The sequence below is a fragment of the Miniopterus natalensis genome, chromosome 10, assembly GCF_054644295.1.
Source record: "Miniopterus natalensis isolate mMinNat1 chromosome 10, mMinNat1.hap1, whole genome shotgun sequence".
In the NCBI taxonomy this organism is placed as follows: domain Eukaryota; kingdom Metazoa; phylum Chordata; class Mammalia; order Chiroptera; family Miniopteridae; genus Miniopterus; species Miniopterus natalensis.
Window position 1 is genome coordinate 42025366 of NC_142090.1, and position 14006 is coordinate 42039371.

Below are 14006 nucleotides of genomic sequence, written 5' to 3' on the forward strand. Positions count from 1 at the left end.
ACATACTGCTAAATTTTAGAGAAAAACATAATCTTATTTTAATCACCACAGTCTTATAAACATATCAAAATTGCTTTTTGTTCAAAATAACACAACTTTTATGTTAGATTTTAAATAAACCATACCACTATGTACCTTTCCACAATGATTATTTCTATAAACTAAGTTAAAATTGCATTTTAAGCTATTTCATATATTTTATTTGATTTTAATTGTATCCATGATTATCATATCAAAAAATGATTTTTAAAAACCACAATAATCTTATTGCTTCATCTCTCTAAATCAATGTTTTAAAAATATATCAGCCCAGTTCTGTAGATTTGAAGTGAATCATTTCCTTGATTCTGAATTCTGGTTACATATATGGTCAATATAACACTCATTAAGTACTAACCAAATTTGCATTTTTAAAACTTTTTTGATGTATTTACCAAAAGTCATTTTTGAAGGCCTTTACTGATAAATGCATTAACAATTCTATTTCAGCATTTACTCAATGTGCGCTTACACTGTGATTCAGTGCAGCTTATGGGCACTAAGGCCAGTCAGAAACAGATTTTTTTAATGATAATCATTCCTGACTCAACTGCCTACAGAGGCGATTGGGTCACACTTACCCCGACTGAACAGAGGTACCCCAGTACCCACATGAACATTGTTAGCAAATATGTCAGAGATACAGCAGCATAACATAAGCAGATCCTAGACATTGCTAAATCGCCAGCATAATTCTCCTCACCATTTTGCACATTTTGTTTATTTATTTATTAAATTAAAAAAGAAAAGTCTTGATTTCAGAGCGAGGAAGGGAGAGGGAGAGAGAGAGATAGAAACATCAATGATGGCAGAGTCATTGATCAGCTGCCTCCTGCACGCCCCTGACTGGGGATGGAGCCTGCAACCCAGGCATGTGCCCTGATCAAGAATCGAACCGCGATCTCCTGGATCATAGGTCGATGTTCAATCACTGAGCCACGCCGGCCAAGCCATTTTGCACATTTTAGAGGTGAGCTATTTATTTTATAAATAAAGCCTAGAAACAACCTTAAGTGCCTCTCTTTTAATGGCCGAGAGGTTAAAAAAAAGATCAAAGATTTTTTTTAAATCTAATGGAAAAAGAATGAGTGTTTCAAGTCCAAAGAAGTAGTCAATGCAGAAAATGCTTGCATAGAATTACATTGGTGTTAAATTTTGCCTTGTAGTACTTGCTTATAGTGACCTTCTGACTCCACTTTCAGGAAGCAAGTCTACGCATAGCCTGTGGAAACAAAGGGGAAACAAAGTGTCAATACAACTGAATTCTCCTTAAGTCTTTTTACAAATATGTTTTGATAATGTGGGCTGCTTGCATTTACTCATCTTAGGTGCATATCATCATAATAAAAGTAGGGCAGGGACATTTACACTATGGAATACTACTCAGCTGTAAAGAAGGATCTCATACCCTTTGGGACATATGGATGGGCCTAGAGAATATTATGCTAAGTGAAATAAGCCTGGCAGAGAAAGACAAATATCACATGATCTCACTTATATGTGGTATCTAAAGAACATAATAAACTGATGAACAAAATAGATTCAATGACATAGAAGCATAGAACAGACTGATGAATCTCAGAGAGAAGGTGGGGGTGGGTGGGTGGGTGGGGAGAGATTAACCAAAGAATTTATATGCATATATGCATAACCCATGGACACAGACAGTAGTGTGGTAAAGGCCTGGGGTGGGGAGTGGGCGTGGGGTGGAAGGGGTGAATGGGGAAAAAAGGGGACATCTGTAATATTTTCAACAATAAAGATAAATTAAAAAAAATAAAAACAGGGTAAAAACTTAATTTTGTAAGTCATTATACTTTAATTAGATTTATTTAAAAGCAATAATTACTATTTATTGAGCACTTACTATGCATCCTTTAATTTTCACAACTCTTTGAAGTATTATTATTTCTATTTTACATGAAGACAGGGTAAATAATTTGTCCTGGGCTACACAGACAGTAAGTAGCAGAATCAGGGTTTGCACTCAGATCTATCTGGTTCTAAAGTCCATGCCCTTAAAACCACTCTACTATACTACCTCACCATCTACAGCAATTCTACCTGAATGACCTTTTTATGTGGCAATCAAAAATATTTCTAAGCATGGAACAGACTGAGGAATCTCAGAGGGAAGTGGTGGTTGTGGGTAGAGTGGGGGGTGTGGCAGGAAGAGATTGACCAAAGAATTTATATGCATAGCCCATGGACACAGAAAATAGTGCAGTGAAAGACTGGAGTAGGATGTGAGCGGGGGGTGGGGGGGGTGGCAAGAGTAGGGTGGAGGAGGTCAGTGAGGGGAAAAAAGTGACATCCGTAATACTTTCAACAATACAGATAAAATTTTAAAAATACTTCTATATACTGTGGCAATTTCTTAAGTTCCAATTTTGATATATGAGTTTGTACTCAACTAAGCTGGCCCTATATCCATTGTCATAAACTACTACACAGCTCAGTGATGATGTTCCTGGGCTCACTAAGCTGATGCGCTAAGACTCAAGACCTCAGATTTTCACCCTAGAAGCGTATTTACTCCACAAAAGTCTTCTAAGACTGTCATTCTCACTGCCTGATTTTACCATAAGGGTTTGAATATTATGCTTTTCAACATTTTACCAGGACCTGTAATTAGGCAGAGAAGGCATTTTTGCATATCAGATTTGCATATGACACCAGTGGTGGTGCATAATTAGTGTGCTGGATGATAAATTCAGAATTCAAAAGGATGTCAATAAACAGGAACAAACGATATAATCTATCAGAAATGTATAGTCCTGCACTAGGGGGGTCAAAAACCAATTACGTAAATATAAATGGGGAGCCCAGCTGGATGACGACTTCTGTGAAAATGCCCAAGTCTTTAGTTGACCCCTGCTCAACAGAAGCAAAGATTTTGATGTAGCTATTATGAAAATAAACACATTTTCCAGTCATAATAATAGAAATATCTTAATGAGATCAAGGTAGGTCATGGTTGCATGATCTCCATGCTGGCCTGACCCTGTCTAGCGTTTTGTGTCCCCTTCTTTGCCAGAGAAGCATTGACAAATTTTGTGTCTATGAGGAATGTTAAAGGGAACTGGAGGAGTCCCACCTGGAGCAGAGTATGGTGGAGACCTGAGAGATACTCTCAAATATTTAATGGCTGTTCAGTGGAATGGTTTGTATTGCTAGAGAAGGTAGATTTCAGTCACCAGTTATTAGAGAAAGGCCAAATCTAGTTTTGTAAGCACAACTAACACTTGGAGACCTCCAACCATGTAACAAACTCCCTGGAAAAGCTACTAGTTGCCAATGTCTGGAAATGTTCATGCAAAAGCTGAGTGAACATCCTTAGACATAGTGTAGGGGGGATTTCTGCATGAGCACTACTTGATTTTTAAGACATCTTTCAACTTTCAACTTTTTTTTTTCAAATATATATCTTTATTGATTTCAGAGAGAGGAAAGGAGAGGGGGAGAGGGAGAGAGAGATAGAAACATCAATGATGAAAGAGTCATTGATTGAGCCCTCAACCAGGGCATGTGCCCTGACTGGGAATTGAACCCCGATCGCCTAAATCCTAGGTCGATGCTCAACCGCTGAGCCACGCCCGGCCCAGCTCAACTTTCAACTTCTATGATCTTCTTTTGTTAGCCCCATTTTACTCAGCGGTGGAGCCACAAAGTTTACTCTGATAACTACAAATTTCAGTCAAGTTTCCTAGGAATTGACTGATGTCCCCGAGAGCATAAAAATTACATAGAATCAGTCTTTCTAGGCCATTATCAGTCAGATGAAGAAAGGTCATGAGGCTCCTGGTGCTCACATACTAATTCTGAAGCTTATGAAACTCCTGGGTTAGAAATTCACTCTAATCACCCTTCCTCTATTCCTTAGGTCTGTGGAAGAAAAAGTATGTGAAGGCTTAGGTATAAAATCAGGACCAGTGTGTTGGCTGCTTCCAGTTGCTGATCTGGGGCAGAAGGTTCCAAGTTCTTAATGTCTTCAAGGGGGAATTCTTGTTTTCCATTTTCCCCTTTCTATTAAGCCATCTTTTGGGTATTTTTTTTTAAAGTTTTCTCTGAATAATTTGTATCAGACATAGTCACTGTATGTATTATTCGATTTATTCAAGATTTAATCCAAATTATTTTCTTTGAAAGAAAATAATGTTCATACCTCATCCTCAACATTAAGTTCTTCTTCAATCAGCTCTGCTTCCATTAATTCAAGAGGATCTTTGTGGTCTTGGATGAGGGAGATCTTGACAAAGAGAACACAGAGAATATTTATTGAAAATATAATAGCATCGACCCACCTGATACTCCACTGAAAACAACTTGAAGCACTGCTGGTGCCTCTCATTTATAATAATCTATGCCCTTCAGAATCTTTTCAGCTTTCTTGTCCCTTCGTATTTCTCACTGAGCGTTTTCCCTGTACCATTTTTCACATTCAGGTGTGAACTGGCATCGTTCTCCATTGACGACCTCCTTTTCCACTCTCTTCCCTAGCCTCTGAAGCACATGCCTCTTAGGAGTCACCTCGTCTGCCTGAACGATTTAGCATCAATAGTGTCTTTATTTCAAGGGCTAAACTAAGAGCACTTAGTACAGCATGGAGCATGCAATGAATGGGCTCATGACTGACGACAATAAACAGTCCTAATGGATATTAATTTCATTGGAGATGGAAACCAGCATCCATGGACCAAGTTAGTAGTTCATGAAAGTTCTGGTTTTTAGTAGTAAGCAATGAGGAAACCAATAACAGTTTGGGCTTTGTCTCATGCGTAAAGAAGGATATTCCCAAAGCAAGTTCAGATGTATATCAAGAGTGGCATTTCAAAAAGCTTTTTAGCTACTTTTCATCTCACAAATAATCCAATTCTCTTTGCTAATGTGGAAATGAATTAGAGAATTTAGTCCCTGTGCAGGTGGTCAGACACAATGGAAAAGTGAGAGGATAGGTGTAACTACAAATTGGGACTGTCCTGGGATAGTCCTTGTGTTGGTCATATGAAGGGATAGGAAGAGGGTCATACCACTGCATCCACAATATCTGTAATATACAAGTTACCCTTCCCAAAGAAAAGGAAGGTGTCACAGGTAGGATTTATCATCATTTACTCTACATCTACCATATAAACGGCTTTGTGCTAGATACTGAGGGTACACAGAAGTATAAGTTTCCTGACCTGAGAGGCTACCACTAGTGCTCAGCCCACTATTCAGTGAACCAGTAGGTATATAATACAACCATTCAGTTATACTCAATCTGACACTTGTTCAGGGTCAAAAAATCCATCCCAGCCACTCGCAATGCCTCTCTGATTACAAACAATGTTGAGTCTGATGCTGGTAAAGGCACTGCTGGTTAGTGGCTTCTATGACATTCATGGGATCTAAGATCTTGGGTCAGAACAGGGTGTAAACAAATAATAAAATAACTTTTCATGCTGAGAAAGAACTTGACACCTTGGTTCTATTTTACTTTTTTTTTTTTTTTTTAAATTAATCCTCACCCAAGGATATGCTTTTATTGATTCTAGAAGGGACGGGGGAGAAAGAGAAACATTGATCAGTACAGTCCCAACCGGGGATTGAACCTGCAACCTTTTTGTGTATAGGATGATGCTCCAACCAACTAAGACACCCGGCCAGAGCAAGTCTATTTTACCTTTAATGAGGGTTTTTTTAAGATACTTTACATGATCCTACTTTGTCATTGTTACCTATGGGTTAGAAAATTTTAAGTTAGATAGAAAAAGGTTTATGAGTTTTCAAAGATGAGCATTTTGCATGTAGCTTTTTTTTAGATTTGTGGTTTTACTATACCCCCCCCCTTTTTTGTATTTAAGATCCAGATCTTGGTTTTAGGACTAGTATTTTCTCCAGCAGCATTAAGCAGAGCAATCTCTCTAACAATGGCTTAAAAGAATAATGTGCTATTGTTTTCTAAATTATTTTTTTACTTCAGACATTAATTTCCAATTTCCGATAAGAATCTATCCTAATTTTAGAGGGAAAAAGAAGCAATGTAAAATATAGTAGACTGTGTCCCTGGAATAATAATAATTATTTTTATAGGTATTGTTTTTGTTTCAGAAATTTACTGTGGGAAGGTCCATGAGAGAAGAGGTTCTTGTACCAGGCCCACCAGTAGGCCCAGCCTCATACCCAGACCAGAAGCACTCAAGTCTCCCAGGTGCCTGACAAGAGGACTGAAAAATAGGAATCCCACAGGAAATCAGGATTTATTCTATTCTGTGGGGGATAATTAACTCTGGGATAATTCATGGCTTTTATTTTATTTTTATTTTTCAACGATCACTTATGATCTAATGGATCCTATTTAAAGACATTTATCATTAAGAGTTTCTAGACTGCTGAAAATTTAAACTGCATTTGTATATACAAGTCCTAGAAGATCCGAGATTCAGTGCCTATATTCTAAAAAGGCACTACAGCTAAAGCCTACTTATTAGTAAGCCTACACATTATAGAATAATATATACTAGGTGTTCTTAGGTGCTTTCCTATGAACTATCATACTTAGTCTTCATATCTACCTAGCAAAGAAAATGTTTTTACTGCCATTTTATTGGTGAGAAAATTGAGGCTCTGAGAAATTAACCAGATGGCTTAACATCCCACAAGGCTGGGATTCAAACCTAAATTTGTGGAATTTTTGCCATTAATAGAAATCATGATAGTTCAAGAAAGATACATATGTAGAAAAGTTAAATGTTTACCGTTTCTAAAATGGAATCTTGAATTTCTCGGGATTTAACCTGGTTCTGTACATGGAGGACAGCATCATGGACAGTCAAAAAGAATATGTCCTTTCTGTTATCATTAAAGAAACCACATTTCTCCAGCTTTTCTATTACATGATCTTCAAAGGAAAGAAAGAATGTTTAGTTAGTCTCTAAATAAGGATATTTTGTAACATCAACCAATACTAAGTTTTGGTAGGTCCTCCTTTTAATTCTTTTTTCTCATTTTCAAAACGTGGCCCTGTTCTACACCGAGTTTATTTTCCAGTAGCACATGGCATGGTTATACCATAACTGGTTGTAGTAGATGGCCTTGTTTCCTGACCAGGTCCCCATCCTCCAGTTGTGATTCTGGCTGCTAATGGTTCACAGCTGTGGCCTTCTTTGGAGAACTTCCCTGGGCCAATGGGAACTGTCTCGCCTGAAAAAGGCCTGGGAGGTTACACTCCCACCCTAGGGTGGCCTACAGCCACTGACAAACTGACATGGGGATTAAAAAGCTGGCTCCCTTGCCTCAAGGAGGAATAGCCCTCTGGTGCTCTTCCTGCTGTGTACTCCCTGGGAAATTAGGTAAGTCAGACTTTTGCAAGTCTTTTGTCCAGCTTATTCCCCTTCCCTATCTTGCTCCCTTCACTCTTTCATGAATTTTTCCAAAGTGTACTATTTCAGTAAATCACTTGCGCAAATATCCTTATCTCAGTCTTTGTTTCTAGAGAACTCAGCCAAAGCATTTAGTATTTTCCTACACACATACTCTCATACGGACATGGACAGAATAATATCCTGGAGGATCGTCTAGTTTTCAGGCATCTAAGTTATCTGCAGCTCTGCTCTCCCTGGGACGTTTCCACATTGATCTGGCACTGCATCACCAGCTCTATGGTGCAAATTGGCCCTCAGCCTGATTGCTTAATGGGTAGAGTTTCTGTTCATAGTGATGACAAATTTTGGAAATAGATGGTTGTGATGGTTGCAAAACATTGTAAATGTTCTTAATGCCACTGAATTAAATGCAACTTGAATGTGACTAAAATAGCAAATTTTGTTATACATTTTTTATCACAATAAAAAGTCATTTTTAAGGCTTTTGGTCATGATGTATCCACATTCCAAGATGGGAGAAAGGGCTTAGGGGAAAGTCTTATAGATACATATGTACATATATGCATTTACCTTGAAGCGATGCAAAGTACACATTTACATCAATTCTTTGGAATTCTTTGACAACCTAAAAATTTAAAAAGGAGAACTTGAGTAACTTTACCTGCCCGTATTCAGTAGCATTCAGTTACTTGCTCAGGAGAAACTTCAATACTTTCATGGTTAAACAGGACTTTGAGGAAAGTTCATTATTGGAAAACCACAGAGGTTTTCAGCCTACCGTGATGAAATGATTAGGGATGATAAGACTGAATCTCAAGAGGTGGAAACATCCAGTGCTCAAGAGCACAGTGCTCAACAACAGAGGTGCTTAATAAATATTTGTGGAAGGAAGAAAAGGGAGTACAGGAGATTTCTTAATACAGCCCCTGCAGATCAGAGACAAGAGTATGAGTTTATATCTTTGAATGAAAGATATATGGATGTAGATATGTGGCCACCAGATTGTGAATGTAAAAACTGACCTAAAAACTAAAGGCTCTGTATTTTGACTGTGTCAATCTTAGTATCTTGATTGTGATTTTGGACAATAGTTTTGCAAGATGTTAGCATTGGGAGAAATTGGGTAAGGGGTACAGAGGACCTCTCTATATAATTTCTTACAACTTTATGGGAATCTACAATTATCTCAAAATGAAAAGCTTAATTTATAAAATCAAGGTGTAAGATCCATGGGCAATAATAAAAGAGAACTTGAAATCTCTGGGGAGAAGATCAAGACTTCTATGAAAGTATCAAGTTTGGATTTTTCATAATTGTCATTACAACATTTGAAAGCAATTTTCTGTTAGGAGTAGAAAATATTCTGGCATTAAATAAAGACTCTTCCCAAAAGTAATTCACTAAACCCTCTGGCCAACACCATCTCCAATGCACCTGCTCCAGTGCCTAGCGTGAGATGCACAATGAAGAATCAGGGTGTGCTCCCAAGTGAGCTAATAATCAGGTCTGCTAAGAGAACTGAGAGAGAAGCTGCAGCATTTTCTCACATTCTTTTGTCAAGTATGATCAGTTTTCCACCTTACCTACCTAGTGCCTGCACCCTGGAATGATTTCCTACCCTTGCATAGATAGCCAAGAAGCCTCAGCAAAGTTAAAACTTAGTTGAGGGTCCATTTCATATTATTACATCTGGTTCTTGGTGTCTTTAACCTGCTCACTTTTCTGCCTGACTTGCTTGATACCTACCTGAAACTTCACCTGAACTTGACACTCCTGATCAAGCTGAGACCCAGTTTGCCTGCTTTGGAATACTTAGTGCAGTTGTTATTTAACAGGTTACTTAACGTTTGCCTTTGCCTCTAGACTGCTTAGTCCCATGAGGATAGGGACTATGACTGCTTCACTATTTTTCTCTGGTGCCTGACTGAATGCTTGGCACATATTAAGCACTTCAGGTCTATTTTTTGAAAGAATGAACTCGACCTTGCATAGCTGGTGTCTGATATCATGACTGTTCTTGTCCTACATGCTCATTAATGTTTTGACTTCCTAGATGCCTGACCTGCTTCCTGCTCTAACCTCTTAATAATGCCTGGCTTTTCCAGTCCTACATGTACCTGGTATTCCCCATTCTGCTGCTGTTCACATAACAAATAAAAACATAATATTTAACATAAACTTCCTTCTTTTCATATCCCATTTCCTATCTATTTTCAGAAAAATGAAACATAATAGATGTTAATATTTGCTGAGAGGTAGCTATGTGCCAGATACTGTTCTAAACCATAAATAACCATACATATGCTTATTTAATCTTCACAAAAACCATAGGAAATAGGTACTGTCATTATCCTCACAATTGAGGTACAGACAGGTTAAGCAACTTGCCTATAATCACACTGCAGCAAATGGTAGAGCTAGGATTCAACCCCAGGTAGTCTGGCCCCATGGCATGGCTCATGATTTAAAATATTACTCTATAGCAAAAGCATTCCCCTAGAAAAAGTACAGAGCCTATGCAATCAATCATCCTTTTGTAAGACTGGGCAACCCGTATGGTTTTACTATTGCCAAAGCTCCTAATCTATAATTCAAACACTTAGAACCTTACCACTCTCAGTGACCTCACTCCAACAACATCCAAGAAAGATACAGCTCCACAATCAAGCACGAGGCTGTGGATTGGCACTTTTGGAACATTCACTTTCACTGGAATCTCAGAATTCCAATCCACTTGAATCTCTATTTCCTTGGTTGGGATATCAAGTTCTTCTGGATCTTCAATATCTTCATCAGGCTCGAAAGCATTATTTGATGAACCAACGTCACTTATAATGCCATTCTAAACAAAGAAAATACTGCCAACTTAATTGCCAATGATTTGGGATGTCTTTCAACAACTTATTTCAAATTATTCAAAAATCCTACAAACTTCCTTGGTAAGCAGAACATTGAGGGGAAGAACTCATAAGGAATGAAATTCACCTCAGTCTAAATTTTGATGTTCTCTAGGAAGAAAAATAGAAATGCAGAGGAGGCAGGAAACTTCACTTCTGGAAGATTGTGGAATTGGCCAAGAGATACATTGGCAGGAAAATAAAAAGTTAAGTACTCTAAAAGTTTATGAATTTACTGCCTTCTATTATAATTTTATGGCATTGAATTGAATTATTTTGTTCCTTTCAGTAAAAACAAGGTTTATTTCATGATGGAAAAAGAACTCACACCCTGTGTTTTTTTCTGCTGATTCCATTTTATTTCCTCCCATTTCTTCTTGCCTATAAGAACAACTCAGGTGTTCCCTGACACATGTGTGTTATCTGCTTGCACACATCAGGGTACCAAAGGGGGTAGATTTAATTTTAGGCAATCTAATTGCTTTCATTTTCATCTGAGAAAGCAAAGAATTTAAGAGGGGAAAGTAAGATGTTGCCTCACCTTTGTTGCTCTTAATTGCCCTTTTTTGATGAGTTTCTGTATTTTCCTCAGTGCTTTCAGCCTCTTATTATACACTCTAATGGCATCAAATCCAACCTTTGGAAATAAATGTCAAGTTACTTAAAACATCTGGTTCCTAATGCTCATTAATGGCAATTGTTATCTGGAAAGGTTATTTCTCTAGTGATATTATTACTTGAGACATTCTGCCAAATAAGAAATTCTTGAGGTTTCCACTACTGGCCATCTACACCACCCACCCAGAGACTCAATGGCATATCAAAGACTCCAAGACACTAGAAAACAAAAGAGCCAAAAAACAAACAAAACACAACACACACAAAAAAAACCTTCTTTAGCTTTAAATCTGTGTTTTCCAAATTTCCTTGACATTAAAGAACCCTTTTGTTATTGCAAAATCTATGAATGTTCCCCTGAACCAGCAGTTCACCTAGAACTCACATAGTAAAACACTGATCTAGAGATAAAACCTAACTTTGAAGCGTAGCATGGAATTCAAGACCAGAATTTCCTGCTTCCATGTTCCACTTATACTTTCTAACCCTTTATTGGGCAACCCTCCCCTCAATGTTCCCACCTTTTCCTCTCAGTTCTCGAAGTTCCCAAACACCTGATACAATCTCCATCCTTCTGCCCTCAGTCACACAAAGCCCAATGAGTTCCAATTAACATGGATCACCCCCTTCTGTGAACTCTTAACATGTACTGTCTATATTATTCATTTGGAACTTACTCCAATTCTGCCTGGAGGCAACTCTAGTGTTTTTGTCCAGCATAGTCACTGCTACCTGGATTTTAACATCTGTGTTATCTGTTTTTTTCCAATCCCCAATAGAGTGTAAGTTATTTGAGTGCAAGAATGTTATGTTATAATTTTTGATGTCATGTACAAAGGGAACAGGGTATAGGGCCTTATGCCCAGTTTGAGTCCAATAAATACCTGTAGAATGAATGAAGTTTTAAAGGAGCTTAGCAACCAAATTTCTAGGGATAAAATACTTACTGTAGACTTGATACATTTTTTAAAACCATCGACGTTGCCATAAAAAATAGGACTAGAAAACCTAAGAATCTTCATTCCTTCAGGTTCTTCAATCTAGCATTAAAAAAAAAAAAAAATTGTCTGAGATTAAATAATTTCAGGCCTCAAATAATCAATTAAATTTCTGGCTATTCATCTAGAAGCTGAGTTATAATTGCTCAGAGGAGCTGGGTAGCAGCACTCAACTTTCCTTAAATAGGATCCTCATCCCAGTTGGGAGGCAATAGTTTACCCGAACTCCTGAACCTCCACAGTCTTACAGAAGGTCATGATAGAAAGGGCCTTCAAAAGCAATTATTCAACTCTCTGATTTCCAGATGAAAAAAGGGCTCAGGACAATGACATGAGTTGCCTTAAGTTCATACTACTGCCCCATCTTTTCCCCCACATTCTTCTAAAATAAAATAAAAAGTAGCAAAATCAAGGGAATCTGCAGGAGCTGAGGCTTATGATGTCATTTAAAAAAAAAAAAAAATCCTCACCTGAGGATATGTTCACTGATTTTTTTTCTTTTAATGAGAGGAAGAGAGAGAGAGAGAGAGACATTGATGTGAGAGAGAAACATCGATCGGTTGCTTCCCGACCAGGGATCAAACCTATAACCCAGGTATGTGCCCTGACTGGAAATCGAACCCGCAATCTTTTAGCACACCGAATGATGCTCCAACCAACTGAGCCACCCAGCTAGGGCTGTGATATCATTTGCTTGTTTTTACCCCAACATAGAGTGGCCAGACCAAAACTAAAACCCACAGAATCACAGGCTAGTCCAGTCTTTAGGAATCTTAACAATTTTAGTCCAGCGGCGTCAGACACGAAAACGGAAGCCCTGAGAGTTAAGTGACTTGGGCAAGGTCTCTGCAAGCCAGAGCCTAGGATTCAGAACTCAGAACCCAAAGCCAAGAGGTTCTCTAGAATCATTTTTAACTCTTAATGGCACTTGGCTCAACAAAACTGAAGTAGGTTGTGGAATCCAGATTCAGTGTCCAATTTTTTTTTAATGTTAAGGTAAAAATTAGAGTACAACTTCCTAGGGTTCACATTTTTTAATTTTAAATTTTTAAAAAAACTTTTTTTGCTAAATTAGTGTTGTGTTCATTTCCTTTCTCTGATTTTTCATCTTTGTTTTCCCTGCCAGCAGCTAAGCACTCTTATCTGCAGGAACTACAAGCCCAATGGTAAGATGTTTATTTTCTTTGTTTTTTATTTCCTGTATTTTATATTATTCCTTTCAATTCCAAGGATAGAGCACAATGTCAAATAGGTTCTTGGTGACAGAGAACATGAAAGTCTCTTACTAGAAATGAATGAAAAAATTCTTTCAGGGATTTTAAACAATTTTATAGAAGATATGGAAACATAGCAGAGAAATATAATTTTTCTCTTCCTCTTGATGCTTTAAACTTTTTAATGCCTCAGCAGTGTCACTGTACTGTGCCGAGGTGTGTGGACCTTTGTGTTTACAGAAATTGGGTTTGGTGGGCATTTTGGATTTGTATGTGATGTTTTTCATCAACTTTTGGGAAGTTTTGATATTTATTCAAATATTGTGTCTGCCTTTTTTCTCTTTCCTCCTCTTTTGGGAATCTCATTATATATGTCAATCTGTTTTATTTTATTCTAGAGGTTTCTGAGGCTCTGTCCACATTTTTTTGTTGAGGTATAATTCACATAAAACATTATATTAGTTTCAGGTATACACCCTAATTTGGTATTTGTATATATTGTTAATGATCATCGCTGTAAGTCTAGTTAGCATCTGTCACCATACATAATTACAACGTTTTCCTTGTGATGAGAATTTTTAAGACCTATTCTCTTAGCAACTTTCTAATATGTAATACAGTGTTATTAACTACAGTCACCATGCTGCACATTACAGCCCCAGGACTTATTGATTTTATAACTAGAAATTTATACCTTTTGACCCCTTTTATCCAGAGAAATAGAATTTGATTCAACTTCTGGAAATAACTGAATTGCTTATTTTTAAAAATTATTCTTACAATGGTTTGACATTAAAATGACATTCAACTAGCTTCCAAGACCATTCATGTGAACCATGGATATCACAGGGCACAAAGAGTCCAAAGTTTTAA

The 14006-nt window shown here is 37.6% G+C and overlaps 1 protein-coding gene across 1 annotated transcript in view; it reads right to left on the bottom strand.

Annotated features, from left to right (window-relative positions):
* Positions 1–1237: 1237 nt before the first annotated feature.
* SLC26A4 (solute carrier family 26 member 4) overlaps positions 1238–14006 on the bottom strand; it is a 49322-nt gene continuing 36553 nt past the window's right edge. Inside the window, exons 14-20 of the mRNA XM_016199123.2 lie at positions 11869–11961; positions 10845–10940; positions 10018–10248; positions 7977–8031; positions 6780–6922; positions 4205–4288; positions 1238–1261 (exon numbers count right to left, since the gene is read on the bottom strand). Coding sequence (XP_016054609.1) covers positions 1238–1261; positions 4205–4288; positions 6780–6922; positions 7977–8031; positions 10018–10248; positions 10845–10940; positions 11869–11961 — 726 coding nt within the window. The remainder of the gene's footprint in view (positions 1262–4204; positions 4289–6779; positions 6923–7976; positions 8032–10017; positions 10249–10844; positions 10941–11868; positions 11962–14006) is intronic.